The sequence below is a fragment of the Salmo trutta genome, chromosome 34, assembly GCF_901001165.1.
Source record: "Salmo trutta chromosome 34, fSalTru1.1, whole genome shotgun sequence".
Classification (NCBI taxonomy): Eukaryota; Metazoa; Chordata; class Actinopteri; order Salmoniformes; family Salmonidae; genus Salmo; species Salmo trutta.
Genome location: NC_042990.1, coordinates 10,764,678 through 10,780,731, shown reverse-complemented (window position 1 = coordinate 10,780,731; position 16,054 = coordinate 10,764,678). Strand labels below are relative to the sequence as shown.

Here is a 16,054-nt window from a genome sequence, read left to right as displayed (position 1 = left end):
TAAATGGAGTGTCATTTACAGTACATACAGAATAATACAAAATGCTCTGAGACCAGGTTGCAGGAAGTCCAACCCAGTCTATAGTTTTCTGATAGTGGATATAATTTTGTTTCAAAGGTAAAAATTCAACGTATTTTATACAAGGTTTGTCTATGTTTAAAATTCATACAATGATGACATAATCCTGTGGTAGAATTTCCACAAGAATGTCATGTCACAATACGTTGACAAATTACATTGAAACAACGTTGATTCAACCAATTTGTACCCTAGTTGGGAGACAGCCTCACCAGAGGACATAGCGAACATACACAGTGGGAAGCTATAGGCTGAACTTGATGTACTTTGGCTGAGCTGTTTCCTGTGGTTTTCTTCAAACTGATCATAGATTAGCTGGAAGAGGTTTGACTAAGAAATACATGCTAAAAGTCATATAGCAACATGATGTACCAGTTTTTTCCACTCTTTAGTCCACTCTTCCCACAGCAGGCTTACAGTTTAGTGGAGCCCCATGTTGAAACAGACATGATACCTGCATTTTTACTGATGATCCTGTACTGGAGCACAGGTAGGATTGTATCAAACCTATATCCACCTGTGTTGGCAAATGTAGGACTGTGTTATCCTACCTCTGTAGTTCATGTGTTTTCATTATCTTGTTCACTGAATGCCAATGCTATCAAAGCACATAGCCAAAATGTACTCATGATTAGATGGTTTTAAGCATAACATTTTTTACAGGATATTGATTGTGGGAAATGTGTCTAGATTAGTGGCATTAAAAAGCACACACACACACACACACACAATTACTGACACTACGCTCTTAGAAAAAAGGTTCCAAAAGGATTATTCAACTGTCCCCATCGGAGATCCCTTTTTTGACTCCAGGTAAAACTCTTTGGGGTTCCATGTAGAACCCTCTGTGGAAAGGGTTCTACATAGAACCCAAAAGGGTTCTACCTGGAAGCAATAGGGTTCTACCTGGAAACTAAAAGGGTTCTTCAAAGGGTTATCCTATGGGGACAGCAGAAGGACACTTTTAGGTTATAGATAGCACCTTTCTTTCTGAGCGTGTACAGCTGATAAAATAACTCTGGCACAAAATGTGTCCTCACCAACCATTGTATTTCCCTCCCTGGTGTTTACAGTTGAAGGTCAATTCAGAGTGGTGAATGGGACCAGCTCCTGTGCTGGAAGAGCAGAGGTGTTTTTATTAGGACACTGGAGGTCTGTATGTGGCAATTATTGGTCCATGCAAGATGCTAATATTGTGTGTAGAAAGATGGGCTGTGGGAATGTTGTAGCTGCACTTGGCATACCTCATTTTGGAGAGGGAATTGAAGGATACCAAATAGGATTTATTGGTTGCTCACCACTGGATTCTACTCTTGAGAAGTGTAACTTCGCCTTTACTTCAGGTGATGGTTGTCGTAATTATGCTAATGTAATCTGTTCAGGTAAGATTGATAGGGATTGTGTCGAACATTGTATCAAACCATATTACAATCTTTTATCCAATACATAGCTGGTAGCATCAATAAAACTGATTGAATATTGAACCATCTTTTGTTCAGAGTCTGTGAGGTTTGTGGATGGAGCTGGTTTGTGCTCTGGAAGAGTGGAGGTGAAGTCCAATCAGTCCTGGGTCTCAATGTGTGAAGCTGACTTTGACTGGCAGGATGCAGAAGTAGTCTGTCGGGAGCTTGGCTGTGGGGCTCCTTCAGTTCTGCAGGGGGGGCTCTATGGAGAAGCTAAGGGTCCAATCTGGCCTAAAGGATTCCTGTGTAAAGGCAACCAGTCTCTTCTTCTGGACTGTGACACCTCAGTGAGAAAAAACAACACCTGCTTACCTGGTAATGCTGTTGGACTCACCTGCTCAGGTAAGACTTTGTTTATCAGTCAGTCAGTCACTCACTTTTTTTCTCTCACCTGGAGTGAATATGAGAAGTTTTTAAAGAGTCCAAAAGTATTTGAAGAGTTTATTTCTAAAATGCAATATCCACACATTTTTATATTAATAGATTTTAGGTCTGTATTAAAATGTTTTTTTGTTGTTGTTGCAAAACACTATATATCCATTGTTTAGCTGGAATTTAATGTTTGTATACTGTATATTTGACTGTGATATATGGTTGTTTCACCTAGCTATCTTAAGATAAATGCACTAACTGTAAGTCGCTCTGGATAAGAACATTGGCTAAATGACTAAACTCTTCGATTTAAATGTCTTACATACAGATCTCATATTACTGAATTTAATAAGTTTTTAAGCCTAGCAGTACTACCTATTTCTCTGAGAGTGAGGCGGATATACTGTATAGCGTTTTGCAACCAAAAAAACTGGATTATTTGTCTCTCTGAAATGAAGCCACTCAATTAGCAGATTTGGTTCCTTTGAAGTTGTGGGAACGTACAGTTTTGGTTTCCCAATGAAACCATACGTTTCCTGACTGGTAAAACTGAACGTTTTGTAAACGTTCTGACCACGGAAGTAAAGAAAATTGCCTGTCATGGGAAAATAAAGTACCAGCCAAAAGGTTGGACACACCTACTCATGTAAGATGGCTAAATAAAGAGCAATATTATTGATTATTATTTGTGCCCTGGTCCTATAAGAGCTCTTTGTCACTTCCAACTAGCTGGGTTGTGACAAAAACTCACACTCATTCTTATGTTTAATAAATGTATCGTATAGTGTGTGTGTGGCGGGCTTACAATGATGGCAAAAAACAACATTTGAGAGTGTGCTGACCCTGGTACGCAGCTGGAGGTTGAATGTTTGAAGGGGTACGGGACTATAAAAAGTTTGGGAACCACTGTTGTAGAATAATAGTGAAGACTAGATTTTAGATTTTAGATTCTTCAAAGTAGCCACCCTTTGCCTTGATGCCACCTTTGCACACTCTTGGAATTCTATCAAACAGCTTTGCCTGGAATGCTTTTCCAACAGTCTTGAAGGAGTTCCCACATATGCTGAGCACTTGTTGGCTGCTTTTCCTTCACTCTGCGGTCCAACTCATCCCAAACCATCTCAATTGGTTTGAGGTCGGGTGATTGTGGAGGCCAGGTCATCTGATGCAGCACTCCATCACTCTCCTTCTTGGTAAAATAGCCCTTACACAGCCTGGAGGTGTTTTGGGTCATTGTCATGTTGAAAAACAAATGATAGTCCCACTAAGCGCAAACCAGATGGGATGGCGTATCACTGCAGAATGCTGTGGTAGCCATGCTGGTTAAGTGTGCCTTGAATTCTAAGTAAATCACAGACAGTGTCACCAGCAAAGCACCCCCACACCATCACACCTCCTCCATGCTTCACGGTGGGAACCACACATGCGGAGATCATCGGTTCACCTACTCTGCATCTCACAAAGAAATGGAGGTTGGAACTAAAAATCTCAAATTTGGACATCAGAACAAAGGACAGATTTCCACCGGTCTAATGTCCATTGCTCGTGTTTCTTGGCCCAAGCAAGTCTCTTTGTCTTAATGGTGTCCTTTAGTAGTGGTTTCTTTGCAGCAATTCAACCATGAAGGCCTGATTCACGTAGTCTCCTCTGAACATGTCACGTCCTGACCAGCAGATGGAGCTATTGTATTAGTTTTGGGGTCAGGACGTGGCAGTTTTGTGTGTGTGAATGTTTGTGTTGGTGATTGGGACTTCCAATTGAAGGCAGGTGTGTTGAGTTGCCTTTGATTGGGAGTCCTATATAGGTGTGTGTGTTTTCCTTTGGGGTTGTGGGTAGTTGTTTTTGCACTGCGTTTGCATAGCCTGTAAAACTGTTGCTGTTGTCATCTTTATTGTTTTGTCAGTGAATACTTTACTCTTTTGAAATTAAAACCATGAGTATCCACATACCCGCTGCGCCTTGGTCTTCTCTCCATGACAACTTCTGTGACAGAACAGTTGATGTTGAGATGTGTCTGTTACTTGAACTCTGTAAAGCATTTATTTGGGCCGCAATTTCTGAGGATGGTAACTCTAATGAACTTATCCTCTGCAGCAGAGGTAACTCTGGGTCTTCCATTCCTGTGGCGGTCCTCATGAGAGCCAGTTTCATCATAGCACTTGCTGGTTTTTGCGACTACACTTGAAGAAACTTTCAAAGTTCTTGACATTTTGGAGATTGACTGACCTTCATGTCTTAAAGTAATGATGGACTGTCGTTTCTCTTTGCTTATTTGAGCTGCTCTTGCCATAATATGGACTTGGTCTTTTACCAAATTATGCTATCTTCTGTATACCACCCCTACCTTGTCACAACACAACTGATTGGCTCAAATGCATCAAGAAGGAAAGAAATTCCACAAATTAACTTTTAACAAGTCACAGCTGTTAATTGAAATGCATTCCAGATGACTACCTAATGAAGCTGATTGAGAGAATGCCAAGAGTGTGCAAAGCTGTCATCAAGACAAAGGGTGGCTGCTTTGAAGAATATATTTTATATTAATATATATTTTGATTGTTTATCACTTTTTTTTTATTACTACATGATTCCATATGTGTTATTTCATAGTTTTGATGTCTTCACCATTATTTTACAATGTATAAAATTGTCAAATTAAAGAAGAACTCTGGAATGAGTAGGTGTGTCCAAACCTTTGACTGGTACTATTCTACAATGTAGAAAATAGTAAAAATAAAGAAAAACTTTCACTGGTACTGCACATTTTTAGGTTTCAGGGAGGTTCTGAGATCATTTTAATATGGTTTCCTGAAAGGTTTCATTAACATTCTGAGAATGGAAATTATAGGTTATTTTGAGGTTTTTGAATAACTTACATCCTTCACTGAATGTTTAAATAAGACTTTTAATAACACTGCTAGCTCATTTTGGGTTTACTGTTTTGAACTCCAAGCATAGATAGGACACATGGAAATGAATTTGCTTAGGCATTAATCATGCAAACACATGTATTTTTTTTTGTGTGGAATGGCGTTAGTGAGAAACTGTTCATTTTATCCTATTGAAACAGACACTATTTGAAGGAAACAAGCACTCATTCAGATCAGGTGTGGCCAATTAATTAACAACACAGAGAACAGAATGTATATGTCTTTAAATAACATTCTTACAACGTTCTGTGAACATTACTCATGTTTTCTTGTGGTTTTTATGGAAAGTTTTTATTCATGATCTCAGAACATAACTTTAAATAGAACCATGAGGAAACCTGAAGAAATCATAGTCCTGAATTACTGACATTCCCACAGAAGAACGTTGTTTCTTAACGTTCTCTAAACTGTTTGAGAACATTCCCAGTGTCAAACTAGTTGGAGAACGTTCCTAGAACATTACCAAAATTGGAATGAAATGTAACCATGTTTTAACTTTTAGGAAACATTCTGTTAAAGTAATGAAATGAAACGTTATTTTTGTCAAGTTCCTTAAATGTGCTGAGAATGTTCAAAAGGCAATCAACTATCCTGCACCATTCGCAGAAAGTTGTGGGAAGGTATAAGCATAGGACAACCACTCTCTCACCAAGCTCTAAGAAACATATGGTTCTCAGAAAGTTATGACCTAGCTGGGATGACTGTCACTGAACATCCCCATATCATGATTAGACAATGAAAAACCCATCAATCTCTTTTCTAAGTTCTTTAAACAATGAAATCAAATTGACCAACATTCTGAAAATGTATATATAGCGCTTTGGAAAGAAAATCTTAATTTGGACAGTGACACATTTTTTGGTGTTTTAACGCCGTACCTCAGTACTTTAGATTTTAAATGATACAATGACTATGAGGTTAAATCCTGAATGAATCGGGAATAGTGATGAGTGAGAAAGTGACAGAGGCTCAAAGATCATACCCCCAAGATATGCTAACCTAACATGTACCTTTACAAATAACAGGGGAGGTTAGCGCTTGGGGGGCGGGGGGTATTTATGCCTCTCATTTTCTCACTCATCATTATTCACTCATCATTCGTGATTATCTGTAATCATGATAGCATCCATATTAATGTAGAAGTGTTTAGAATCATATTCTATTCTTATTTACAATAGAAGTGACTCCAAAATTACACAATACATTATTTACCATTAATTGCTATTGGGCACAAAATAATCTGAAACACAACCAAAACTAACTGCAAATGAATCGAATAAGTTTGTAGAGTTACAAGCTTGATGTAGTCATTGCATGCTAGGAATATGGGACCTTAATACTAAACTTTTGACAACATTAATACACAAGTGAATTTGACCAAATACTTTCGGTTCCCTAAAAGTGGACTATGTGCAAAAAGTGCTGTAATTTCTAAACGGTTCAACCGATATGGATGAAAATGCCCTCAAATAAAAGCTCAGTCTGCACTTTAACCTCATAATCATTGTATTATTTCAGAGGTGCTGGAGTACAGAGCCTAAACAACAAAAAATTTGTCAATGTCCAAAAAACGTTTGGACTTCGCTGTAGGGGTGTTTTGTTGTTGAGAATATATGAATAAACAGTATGTACTCTTCTTTCCAGAACCTGCTGATGTGAGGCTAGTGGGAGGAGGCAGTCGCTGTGCTGGTAGAGTGGAGTGGGACAAACTGGGAGAGGGGAATATGTCGGCTGTGGGATATTACTGGAAATTGAAGGCTGTCGCTGATGTAGTTTGTAGACAGCTGGGCTGTCGTTCCACTGTTTCAACACTGCTTGGAAACCGCACTGAAGGGTTTGAAGTTCACTGTGATGGACCTGAAGATGCGCTTAGGGAGTGTAGCAAAGCCTCAAGGCCGACTTTGGTGACTCCATTAACGGTGATCTGCTCAGGTAATACTAAAGTTGTTGTATGCAGCTGATTTTTAATATTTTTACATACAACTTTACACCCCTCACGGTTGAACTTGTATGGCTGCTTTACTGCTAATAATGATGAACTCGTAATAATTCAATAGCAATGCTACCTCAAGTATCACACAATGCTTTTGTATTTGAATGTAATTTCAGTCACTATAGGCCCATCACAGATGTTGCCCTGTAAGGGAGGCTGGCAAGCACTGTTACATGCTGATGTTATGGTCATATTTACAGTATATGAGGAAACTAGTTAAAGCGACAATCAGCAGTTGAAACAATAACAAAGCTCCTCCCTCACTTGTTTCGGTCAAAAAAGCTGAGGGATGAGGTTTGGGGAAATGTAACCACTTTCAAATTCGTATACAGAGCTATGGATGCAAGGACTGACCATCTAAGATATCAAAATGTTAGTTTAGCCATGTTTTGAGGCTATATAGTGTTTGTTTGCATTAATCTTATTTCCAAGCAATGGAATAAAAGAAGCTAATATTTTGGGTTCTGATGTGGTTTGTCCATTGAACTAAGCTCATGAGGCATTTATAAGTCATATTCTTCAAGAATCAATGTGTACATAGCATGAATTTATTAGTGACAAAATGGATGTAGCTGATTGCCCCTTTAAAGAGTTTTTTCTTTTTCTCTTTTTTTATAGATCTCCTGCTTAAGCCTAATATCTCCCTGACCATCTCAATGGCAGTGTTCTCCAGGGGCCACCAGGGGACTCTAGAGGTGTTCAGGGGCCACAGCTTCACTATCACCTGCTCCACTCAGCCACAGTACCCAGGAGGCTCCTTCCTCCTCACATACCCTGACTCCAACATAACCCAGACTCAGCCAGCTGTCAATCACTCTGCTACCTTCTTCTTTCTCACTGCAGATGACTCCTACCAAGGGAACTACAGCTGTGTTTATGAGATTTATGTTTTTTCTCATAACTTCTCCTCCGAGAGTGATCTCCTCTCCCTCACTGTCACAGGTAACTGAACATGAACCATACTTAGAACTTTGACATGAACAGATTTTCCACGGATGAATCTGATGCTTAGCATTCCACTAATTAAGTGTGTTTCTGCTGCAGCCTCTCCTCTGACAGCTTTCATCATCAGACTGGTTGTAGTGCTTCTGACATCAGTGACAGCCAACACCGCCATCTGTCTGTATTTCAAGGTAAAGACATTAAGAAGTGATAAGTCAGGTGAACAAAATTAATATTTCTTGGTTTAATCCCTGAAAAAATCTGTTGGATTGTATTGTACCTGGGATTTTTTTTATATTACTGACTCTTGGTGTGTGTTTTCTTAGACCACCAGGAGGCGAGTGGAAGGGGTGAATTTGGAGATGGTTTCTCTGAGGACCAGAGCTGAAGCCGGACCTGGAGAGAGCAGCCCAGATGACAGACTAGGGTGAAGTTGACTGAAAAGTCTAAGTGTGGTCCATGGGACATCCAACTCTGACGTCACCCCATTGAAGTTGAAATGTAAAATGTTTAAAATGTAGTTGAAGTCATTTCAAATGAATAAAGGTTAGGGTTAAGGTTAGGATAATGGTTAGGGTAGGGTTTAGGGTAAGGTAGGCGTCCCAAGATTCCCGGATAGCACGAACTAAAGTTGACCGTAGAGACGCTGAACTTAGGTCAGTTTTTTGTTTTCCAGATACCATGGGACTGGTGTAGACTTGATGGGATTTTAATCCAAACCCAATTCAATTAAATGAGTGTTAAGTTTCTATTGGTTGTGCTATGGCTGCACTTCCTTGTTATTTATTTGATTATTATCATCATGTTTTAACTGCATGATGTGATTCTCACTTCAGTACTATTACTGTTTGCCTAGAGAGTGCTATTAGTGCAATGTAGAATAACACATTTTATAAATAAAGTTTTTTGTGTCACTCCAACGGCATTGTTGTCATAATTGCTGCCAGACGTAAGAGTTGGCAAGAGCACAGTTAGCATTAGCCTAGCTTAGCTGAGCCATGTGATCATTATGTCAGTGTCGGGCTAGGTTGCCCCTAGGTGCTGCTCTAATATCGACCACCAGCTGTCTCCACTGCTCCCCTCTAAGCCCCACTCGACTTGAGTGGTCGCTTGTACTTAACCCTGGGTAGTCAACTGACCGCTCAAGATACAATACCTAAATCCTAATCTTAGTCAGGTTACATCTGTGTTACTGTAGATATCAGTCTTAGTGTGCCTGTTTTGAATTCAACTCTTCAGATGGATAACAAACACACTTAATTGTATTCATGTAAAGCATTTTGATTCCATTCATATATAGCTACTAATCAAAAACAGAAAAAGTCACGTCAACTCATTTGATAAGTGTTTATTTAAGTGAAAGACTTGATATTACATGTAACGTGATAGCTCATAGTTATGAACACGGTATTTATTACAGGAATTGTTTTGAATAACGGACATTACTTCCCTGTGCTCACTCAAAACTTCCACTCCTTCAGCCTGGGTTAGACCCACATATTGCAGCCAATCTCTTCAGGAAATATTAGTGGCTTCATTGACACCAGCTCAGAGCAGTGAAGGGTGAGGAGAAAATCCTCACAAAACCAGTGGTAGAAACCCCATCAGAGGACACATTCTGCCCACAGAATCCAATCATGGCTTCAGAGAGCTCAATAACCATGGTGATAGTGACTTAACAACTGTGTGTGTGAGTGAGCGAGTAAGTGAGAGAGAGAGAGAGAGAGAGAGAGAGAGAGCGTTGTGCGCCCATGTTCCTGTGACTTTTTGCTATTACAAGCAAAGTGTGGTCAATAAGCATCTGCATTCAGAAATGGTGTTATTTGTGTGGGTCAGTGCAAATAGTATATGTGTGGGTGGGTTTGAATTTGTGTTTGTGTGTGTGTGTTCTGTAGTGTTTGCGTGCGTGCGTGCATGCGTGTGTGTGTGTGTGTGTGTGTGTGTGTGTGTGTGTTCTGTAGTGTTTGCGTGTGTGTGTGTGTGTGTGTGTGTGTGTTCTGTAGTGTTTGCGTGTGTGTGTGTGTGTGTGTGTGTGTGTGTGTGTGTGTGTGTGTGTGTGTGTGTGTGTGTGTGTGTGTGTGTGTGTGTGTGTGTGTGTGTGTGTGTGTGTGTGTGTGAAAGCTCCGCGTTAAGGATTAGCCCCAGTGTGTGTCCACCCGTGATTAGCCTGGTCAGTGGGCCTGTTGTGCATTCACTCAGGCCATTAGCATATTAATGCTGCCTCCCTCTTGATCTCCCTCGCTCTCTGCCTCTCTCTTTCCCCCTCGCTCTCTCTTTCTCTTTTCTTTCTATACATATTGCCCCGAGTCTCACTCGAACTTCCTCCCTGAGCATTTTTCTCTCAACTTCATTATTTTGCACTCTCCCTCTCTCTATGCACTCTTAGAAAAAAGGTGCTATCTAGAACCAAAAAGGGTTCCTCGGCTGTCCCCATAGGAGAATCCTTTCAAGAACCCCTGTTGGTTTCAGGTAGAACCCTTTTTGGTTCCATGTACAACCCTTTCCACAGAGGGTTCAACATGGAACCCAAAAGAGTTCTACCTGGAACCAAAAATAGTTATTGTTTGGGGACAGCTGTAGACCCGTTTTGAACCCTATTTTCTAAGAGTGTGCACTGGGTTTGGGCCTGTCGCGACTTTACCATTTTTTCCCTTCTCTTTCTCTAGTCTTTCCCTCCAAAAATGTCATCTTCCCCTCTATTCCTCCTTCTTCTTTCTCTTCTGAAATCTCTCCCTCCCTGATAATCCCCCTCTCTCGCCCCAAGCCCCCTCTCTCCCCACCTTCTCCAAATCCTTTACTTTCGCTCTCGTTTTCCCTATTCTTCCGTAGCCTGACCCCTGAACTTTGCCAAACACAGGCAAATACACACACACACACACACACACACACACACACACACACACACACACACACACACACACACACACACACACACACACACACACACACACTTCAATTCAATTCATTCAAACAAATTTTCTCTCACTCTCTCCCCGTTCCTGCTAGAAGTGCGTATCTTTTTAGGACCTTGTCTAAATAGCTGTGAAAGAAAAAGCAACCTAGAAAACAAGGACCGAAGTGCAAACCGGACACATTCAACTGTACTTAACACGATAAGTGCTATTCATCTCTCCATCTCACGACTTCAGCCTCCAAGTAGACTCAACCTCTTGTTCTGGCTCTTAGCCGCCACCGTGAGCCACGTTTAGAAGCTGGAGGATAGTAGAGGTGAACATAAGTATGCATGAAAAAGCCCAGTGTGGTAAAAAAAAATTAACACATTGGCCATTTACACCAAAATGTTTCCTTCTGTCCCTTCCATGTCTGCATTACCGGAGATTTCTGGAGGTCAGGGGCGTGATGTCCATCCACAACTCCTGGTTTCATGGAGGCAGACACAAGAATTGCGTTTGGACAATCAGCTCCGGACCCCCTGGGTCAGCACATAGCAGGGATGGATGGGCGGACGTTTGGATAGACAGAGGACACAGAGAAACGTGTAGGGAAGTTAAGGCCTCTGAACCCCTAACTCATCCACCCTTTCCGTGTGTACGTGACACAATGATGAACGCAGGGCAGCATCCCAAGGCAGCAGTAACGTGGCCAATACAAAAGCAGTCCCCATTGTCACACGGATCAAAGAGACAAAAGCTCCCTATGATAACTTAGTGCAGCCGAGTGTTAACACATGAGCAGCCAAGGTAAGAGCCGGAAACAAAAGTGAGAATTTGAAACAAAAGTAGCCCCACAAACTGAATTACTCAATGCAACATTTGTCTCTCTATGTGAGCCGTCTCAAAACTAATAATATGGGCGGCTTTCGAAAGACCTCAGCCATTCATTGGTGCTCCATGTGCTGCTCACAACTGAAGAGCAGCGCAGCATGCCCCACAAAGAGAATTAAAGTATTTAATATACTTAAAGTTTACATTTATTTGTTTGAGTAGATACTATTGAACTAAAAAGTCACCTTTAAAAGTCTTATAAAGACTTGTTTTTCTTTTGAATTCAGAAAAAGCCCTTTCATTTTGACATTTGATTCCAGAAAACGGTGGTTAGCCTCTTATCTTTAGAAATATCAAAAAGGAAATCAGTACTTTTACAGTTACTTCGTGAACTTTTTCCCCACAGAGGATGTTTAGAAGGTTCAATAAAGTTTGTTTCCTTTCCTGAATATCAGCCACTGTTGTAAAATATAAGCTAGTCACCCATTTTCACCCATTCATCTTGAGAGGTTTCTTCAAAGTGCTAGTTAGCTGTTGAGTAGCAGGTAGGTTGTTCCACTGTCCTGGCAAGGAATCCAACGAGAGTCCAACTGCTGCATATGGTCTATGAAGTGGCTCCGTGCCACAGATACGACCTCTAGCCCTGAATTCAGCCTTAACTACTGCTCTTGTATCATAACAGGTCATAACAGGTCACTATAGACCACCTCAAGCATGGTTGCGTTCACATTGGTACAACAATGAAAGTGTACCAATGTGTCCAAGCTATGTTGAGATACATGAATGTACCTTAAAGACAAAAAAAGCAACAAGACCTAGTTGAGGCCTAAAAACCTTGAAAAGTTATAAAAAATAAAAATAAAAATATTGAAATAAAACCCTGTTGCTCAAAGGCGTAGAAATGTATCCTGAAATATTTTTTTCTCTTGTCTCCCTCAGATGTGTTCTTGTTTTAGCTGTGTTGCCTTTGACGTCTGGCCCAGTTGTCCTACTTTAGCATCTTAAATCTTGCCTTCTCTGCTCTTGCATCCTTCTCCCTCGCGTTCTCCAACCCTTTCTGCCGTTCCTCCTTCTGTCTTTCGATTTCCTTCACTCTCTCTCTCCTCCCTCTCCCTCCCCCCTCTCTTTCTCTCTGTCGCTCTCTCTCCCTCTCTCTCTCTCTCTCTCTCTCCTCATTTCATGCAGCACTGGGGTTACCTAAGAGACTGGGCCTCAATGAAGAAAATCTCTTTTGGTACAATGAACTGGGGCGAGAGGCAGAGGGGGAGAAGGGGGGGTGGGGGGGCAGGGTGGAGGGAGGGGTGGAATGAGAGGGGAAGATAGTGATGCAGATGCGGGACAGAGGAATACAAAATCCAAAATGGAATAAGTGGCTGCGCTTGTGTGATTTCACCTCAATGGTCCATTTTTTGAGGGTCACCATTGGCGCCCCTTGGTCAGCCTGTTGGGCTGAGCTGTGCTGAAAACATTTCCCACTTTTGAATCTTATGCTGAATATTTAACTAACCTTTCCCTATATCAAAGTGTTTGAAAAATATATCTATATATAAAACTGATATAAATGATATAATAATATAATATAAAACAGAGATAATTTTGTTTTTCTTAGTGTTGTTTTCGTCTAGGCCTATATGGCTGCATTTATACAGGTGTCCCAATTCTGATCTTTTTTCATGAATTGGTCTTTTGACCAATCAGGTCAGCTCTGAAAAAGATCTGACACAAAGATCTGAGGTGATTGGTCAAAAGACCAATTAGTGGAAAGAATATCAGAATTGGGCTGACTGTGTAGATGCAGCCTATGAGATTTACTTTTACAAACCTAATTGTACAGATTTGTGAAATATGATGTTTTTGGAGGGATTTGACAGTTTCAATAGGAGTCATTTTGTTTGTTCGTTTGTTTACTCTGAGTGTGAGGTGAAACTGCACTGACGATCAGACTGCTTTATTTAAGGACACACACTTGTCCTCAACACAACACACACTTGTCCTCAACATCAACATGGTCACAGGCCCATTCAACACAACTAAACATATTTGCCCTAGAATTATTTGAATTTGTCCAGTACATTTAAAAAAAAATTGTAATACTTAATTTTCTGCAAGCACCTTATTGGGTATGTTAATGATACTATTGTTCTTTCCATTTGTTTTGGACTAGCATACAAATCCCTATTGCTCCAGTCTGTCTCTCCTTAAAGCTACCCTTTGCAGAATGTGAAAAAACATTATGGCTAATGAAAGTTGTTTAGCTAATAATTACAACTAGCTGTTGAAGTTAGTTACCACTCCCACTCCCTACCATAAATAGCAGCACTGTGAAATAGGATGTTTGGGTATGTAGCTAGTCCCTATTACGGCTTACTGCATTGACCACATGCTCTTCTTATTCCTATGTATGTTTTCTGTGCCCATGCCAGGATAAATCGGAGATTGCCGCGGTAATGAATTTATCTGATCGCATGACCAGAAGCGCTGCATTGAAATGAATCGAAGGAGTTGTGGGGTGCAGAGTGCAGGGGTGGAGGGAGTGTGTGTGTGTGGGTGGGGGGTACACAAGTCCGATTTTCAGCGGCTCGAATGAAGTTATTTCCAGAAGCCTGTCCATCTGTTACCGTAGCAGCAGTGACCGCGCCGTTGCTATGGCGAGGTCCACACAAAAGGGTGTGGCGTGGGAACGGGTCCAAGGGTCAGGAGTGAGGGTCTCCGGGTCAGAGGTCACAGCCAGCTGGACAGCACACAAGAGGAGGCGAGGGTGAGAAAAGAGGGAAGGAACGGTTTTGCGCGGGAGCTGGCTGACTGGACACTGCTGGACATTAACATTGAACTGAGTGGTGAGACAAAAGGGGAGGGGACGAGGGAGGGGGCGAGGAGGGTGAGGGGTTCAGTGAAGGGGCCCACTGTCCAGGCTCTATAGGAGGCTCGGCGCATTAGGCCCAATATCCACTGGTGCCTAATCGTGCATATCATTTGACAGGCAATTGACTCTGGCCAATGTCCACGCAAATGTGGCTATTGAGAGCCACAGAGGGCCGTGTGTGTGCCAGATCTGTGCCGAGATAAGTGATGCTCGGGGAAAACAATTGGGTATTTGCGACATTTCATTCAGGTCGCGTTTGAATCAAAAATCCTCACAGACAATAGAAAAGAATGAGAAGGCCAATTTATCACCATTTGCTCAACGTAGCAAAAAGCTCCAGGTGTTTCCAACCTGGAACACATGGACTGCATGGAACTGGTTTGAACACCAAACCACCACAGCAAAGCCTGAATCTCCATTCCCCCACAGGCCTTAAGATTCATTCATTTCATATCAACTGCTTCTAAATCTGCAGTTACGTTATCAGGCCAAGCTAACTGTTCAAGTGTTCAAAATGGTACAGCTCTCAAGTGCCAAATTTGAAATTATAACTCAGTCTAAACTTACATGGTGAGAAAAAGAACCCATTCAGCACTACGATCCAAACGGCGGGTTATAACTGAATCAGAGGATAACACGTTATGACACACGGATGGGGTGACTAGCTTACAATGCAATTAAAGCTACACCAACACCTCGAGAGTAAACAGCACAGCCCAAAGACCCTAATGAGGAGGGGATGAAAGGCCATGATCCATGCGCCATGGCCGACAGTAATAGGATTAAAGGCAGCCATGGGAGAACATGGCAGACCAAGTCCAATGCCCCCCGTTTGACACCTTTTGTGAATCGCCAGAAACACTGTTCAGAGCAAGAAGATGAGGGACCAAAGCGTTTAACGTCATGTTGTAGTTACAGATGTGCCCAAAGAGAGAGTGGTGGCTAAGATACGCAACGGACACATTTATATCAAGAGATTTGGCAACTCAATCTTAGATTTCTGTTCGTGTTCAGCCATATCCCATCATTTACAGAATAAATAAGGAAATATGGAAAAGTGTGGATGCATCTTTAATGAAATGCCTTCGTCTAGTTTGATCATTCAATGAACATGATTTGTTATAGGTAGATTGTGTCACAGATATTTGTTTCATTATACCAGGATGTGCACCTCCATTCCAATGCGTACCGTTTGAACAAGTAACATTTTCAAGTATACCCTTTCAAAATGCTAAAAAAAGGTATGTAATAAAACACACAGTACAACATGTTTCATTAAAGTTGTTTTTGGTGTAAATAGCATTGATAATAATAGGAGACTAAGTGAACATTTGACTAGAGTGGAAGTTGGGATTGCCCCTTACTGACCTTTGTTCATGCTAGATGCAGCAATGCCATGAACACATTAATTGTGCCACTTCCACTTCCACTTGCTCTTTTGAGTTTATAGAAGCAAAGAAAAGAGGGCTATATCTCTAGGAAATGGTAAGTTCCCTGGGTTCAATCTCTTTAAATCTCTACCCATGTTGAAGTGACCCAGAGAGCCATTCTGCCTCATATTCATTACCCCCAGCAACATACCAGTGTCTACATACACTACCGTTCAAAGGTTTGGGGTCACTTAGAAATGTCCTTGTTTTTGAAAGAAAAGCACATTTTTTGTCCATTAAAATAACATCAAATTGATC

The 16,054-nt window shown here is 41.2% G+C and overlaps 1 protein-coding gene across 1 annotated transcript; it reads left to right on the top strand.

Moving 5' to 3' along the window:
- Positions 1-255: 255 nt before the first annotated feature.
- On the top strand, positions 256-8,698 carry LOC115173558 (CD5 antigen-like). Its single transcript, XM_029731775.1, has 7 exons — positions 256-568; positions 1,152-1,460; positions 1,578-1,883; positions 6,488-6,775; positions 7,455-7,778; positions 7,881-7,969; positions 8,105-8,698. Exons 1-7 carry the CDS (start codon positions 442-444, stop codon positions 8,207-8,209), a joined length of 1,548 nt encoding a protein of 515 aa, XP_029587635.1. The 5' UTR covers positions 256-441; the 3' UTR covers positions 8,210-8,698.
- The last annotated feature ends 7,356 nt before the right edge of the window (positions 8,699-16,054 follow it).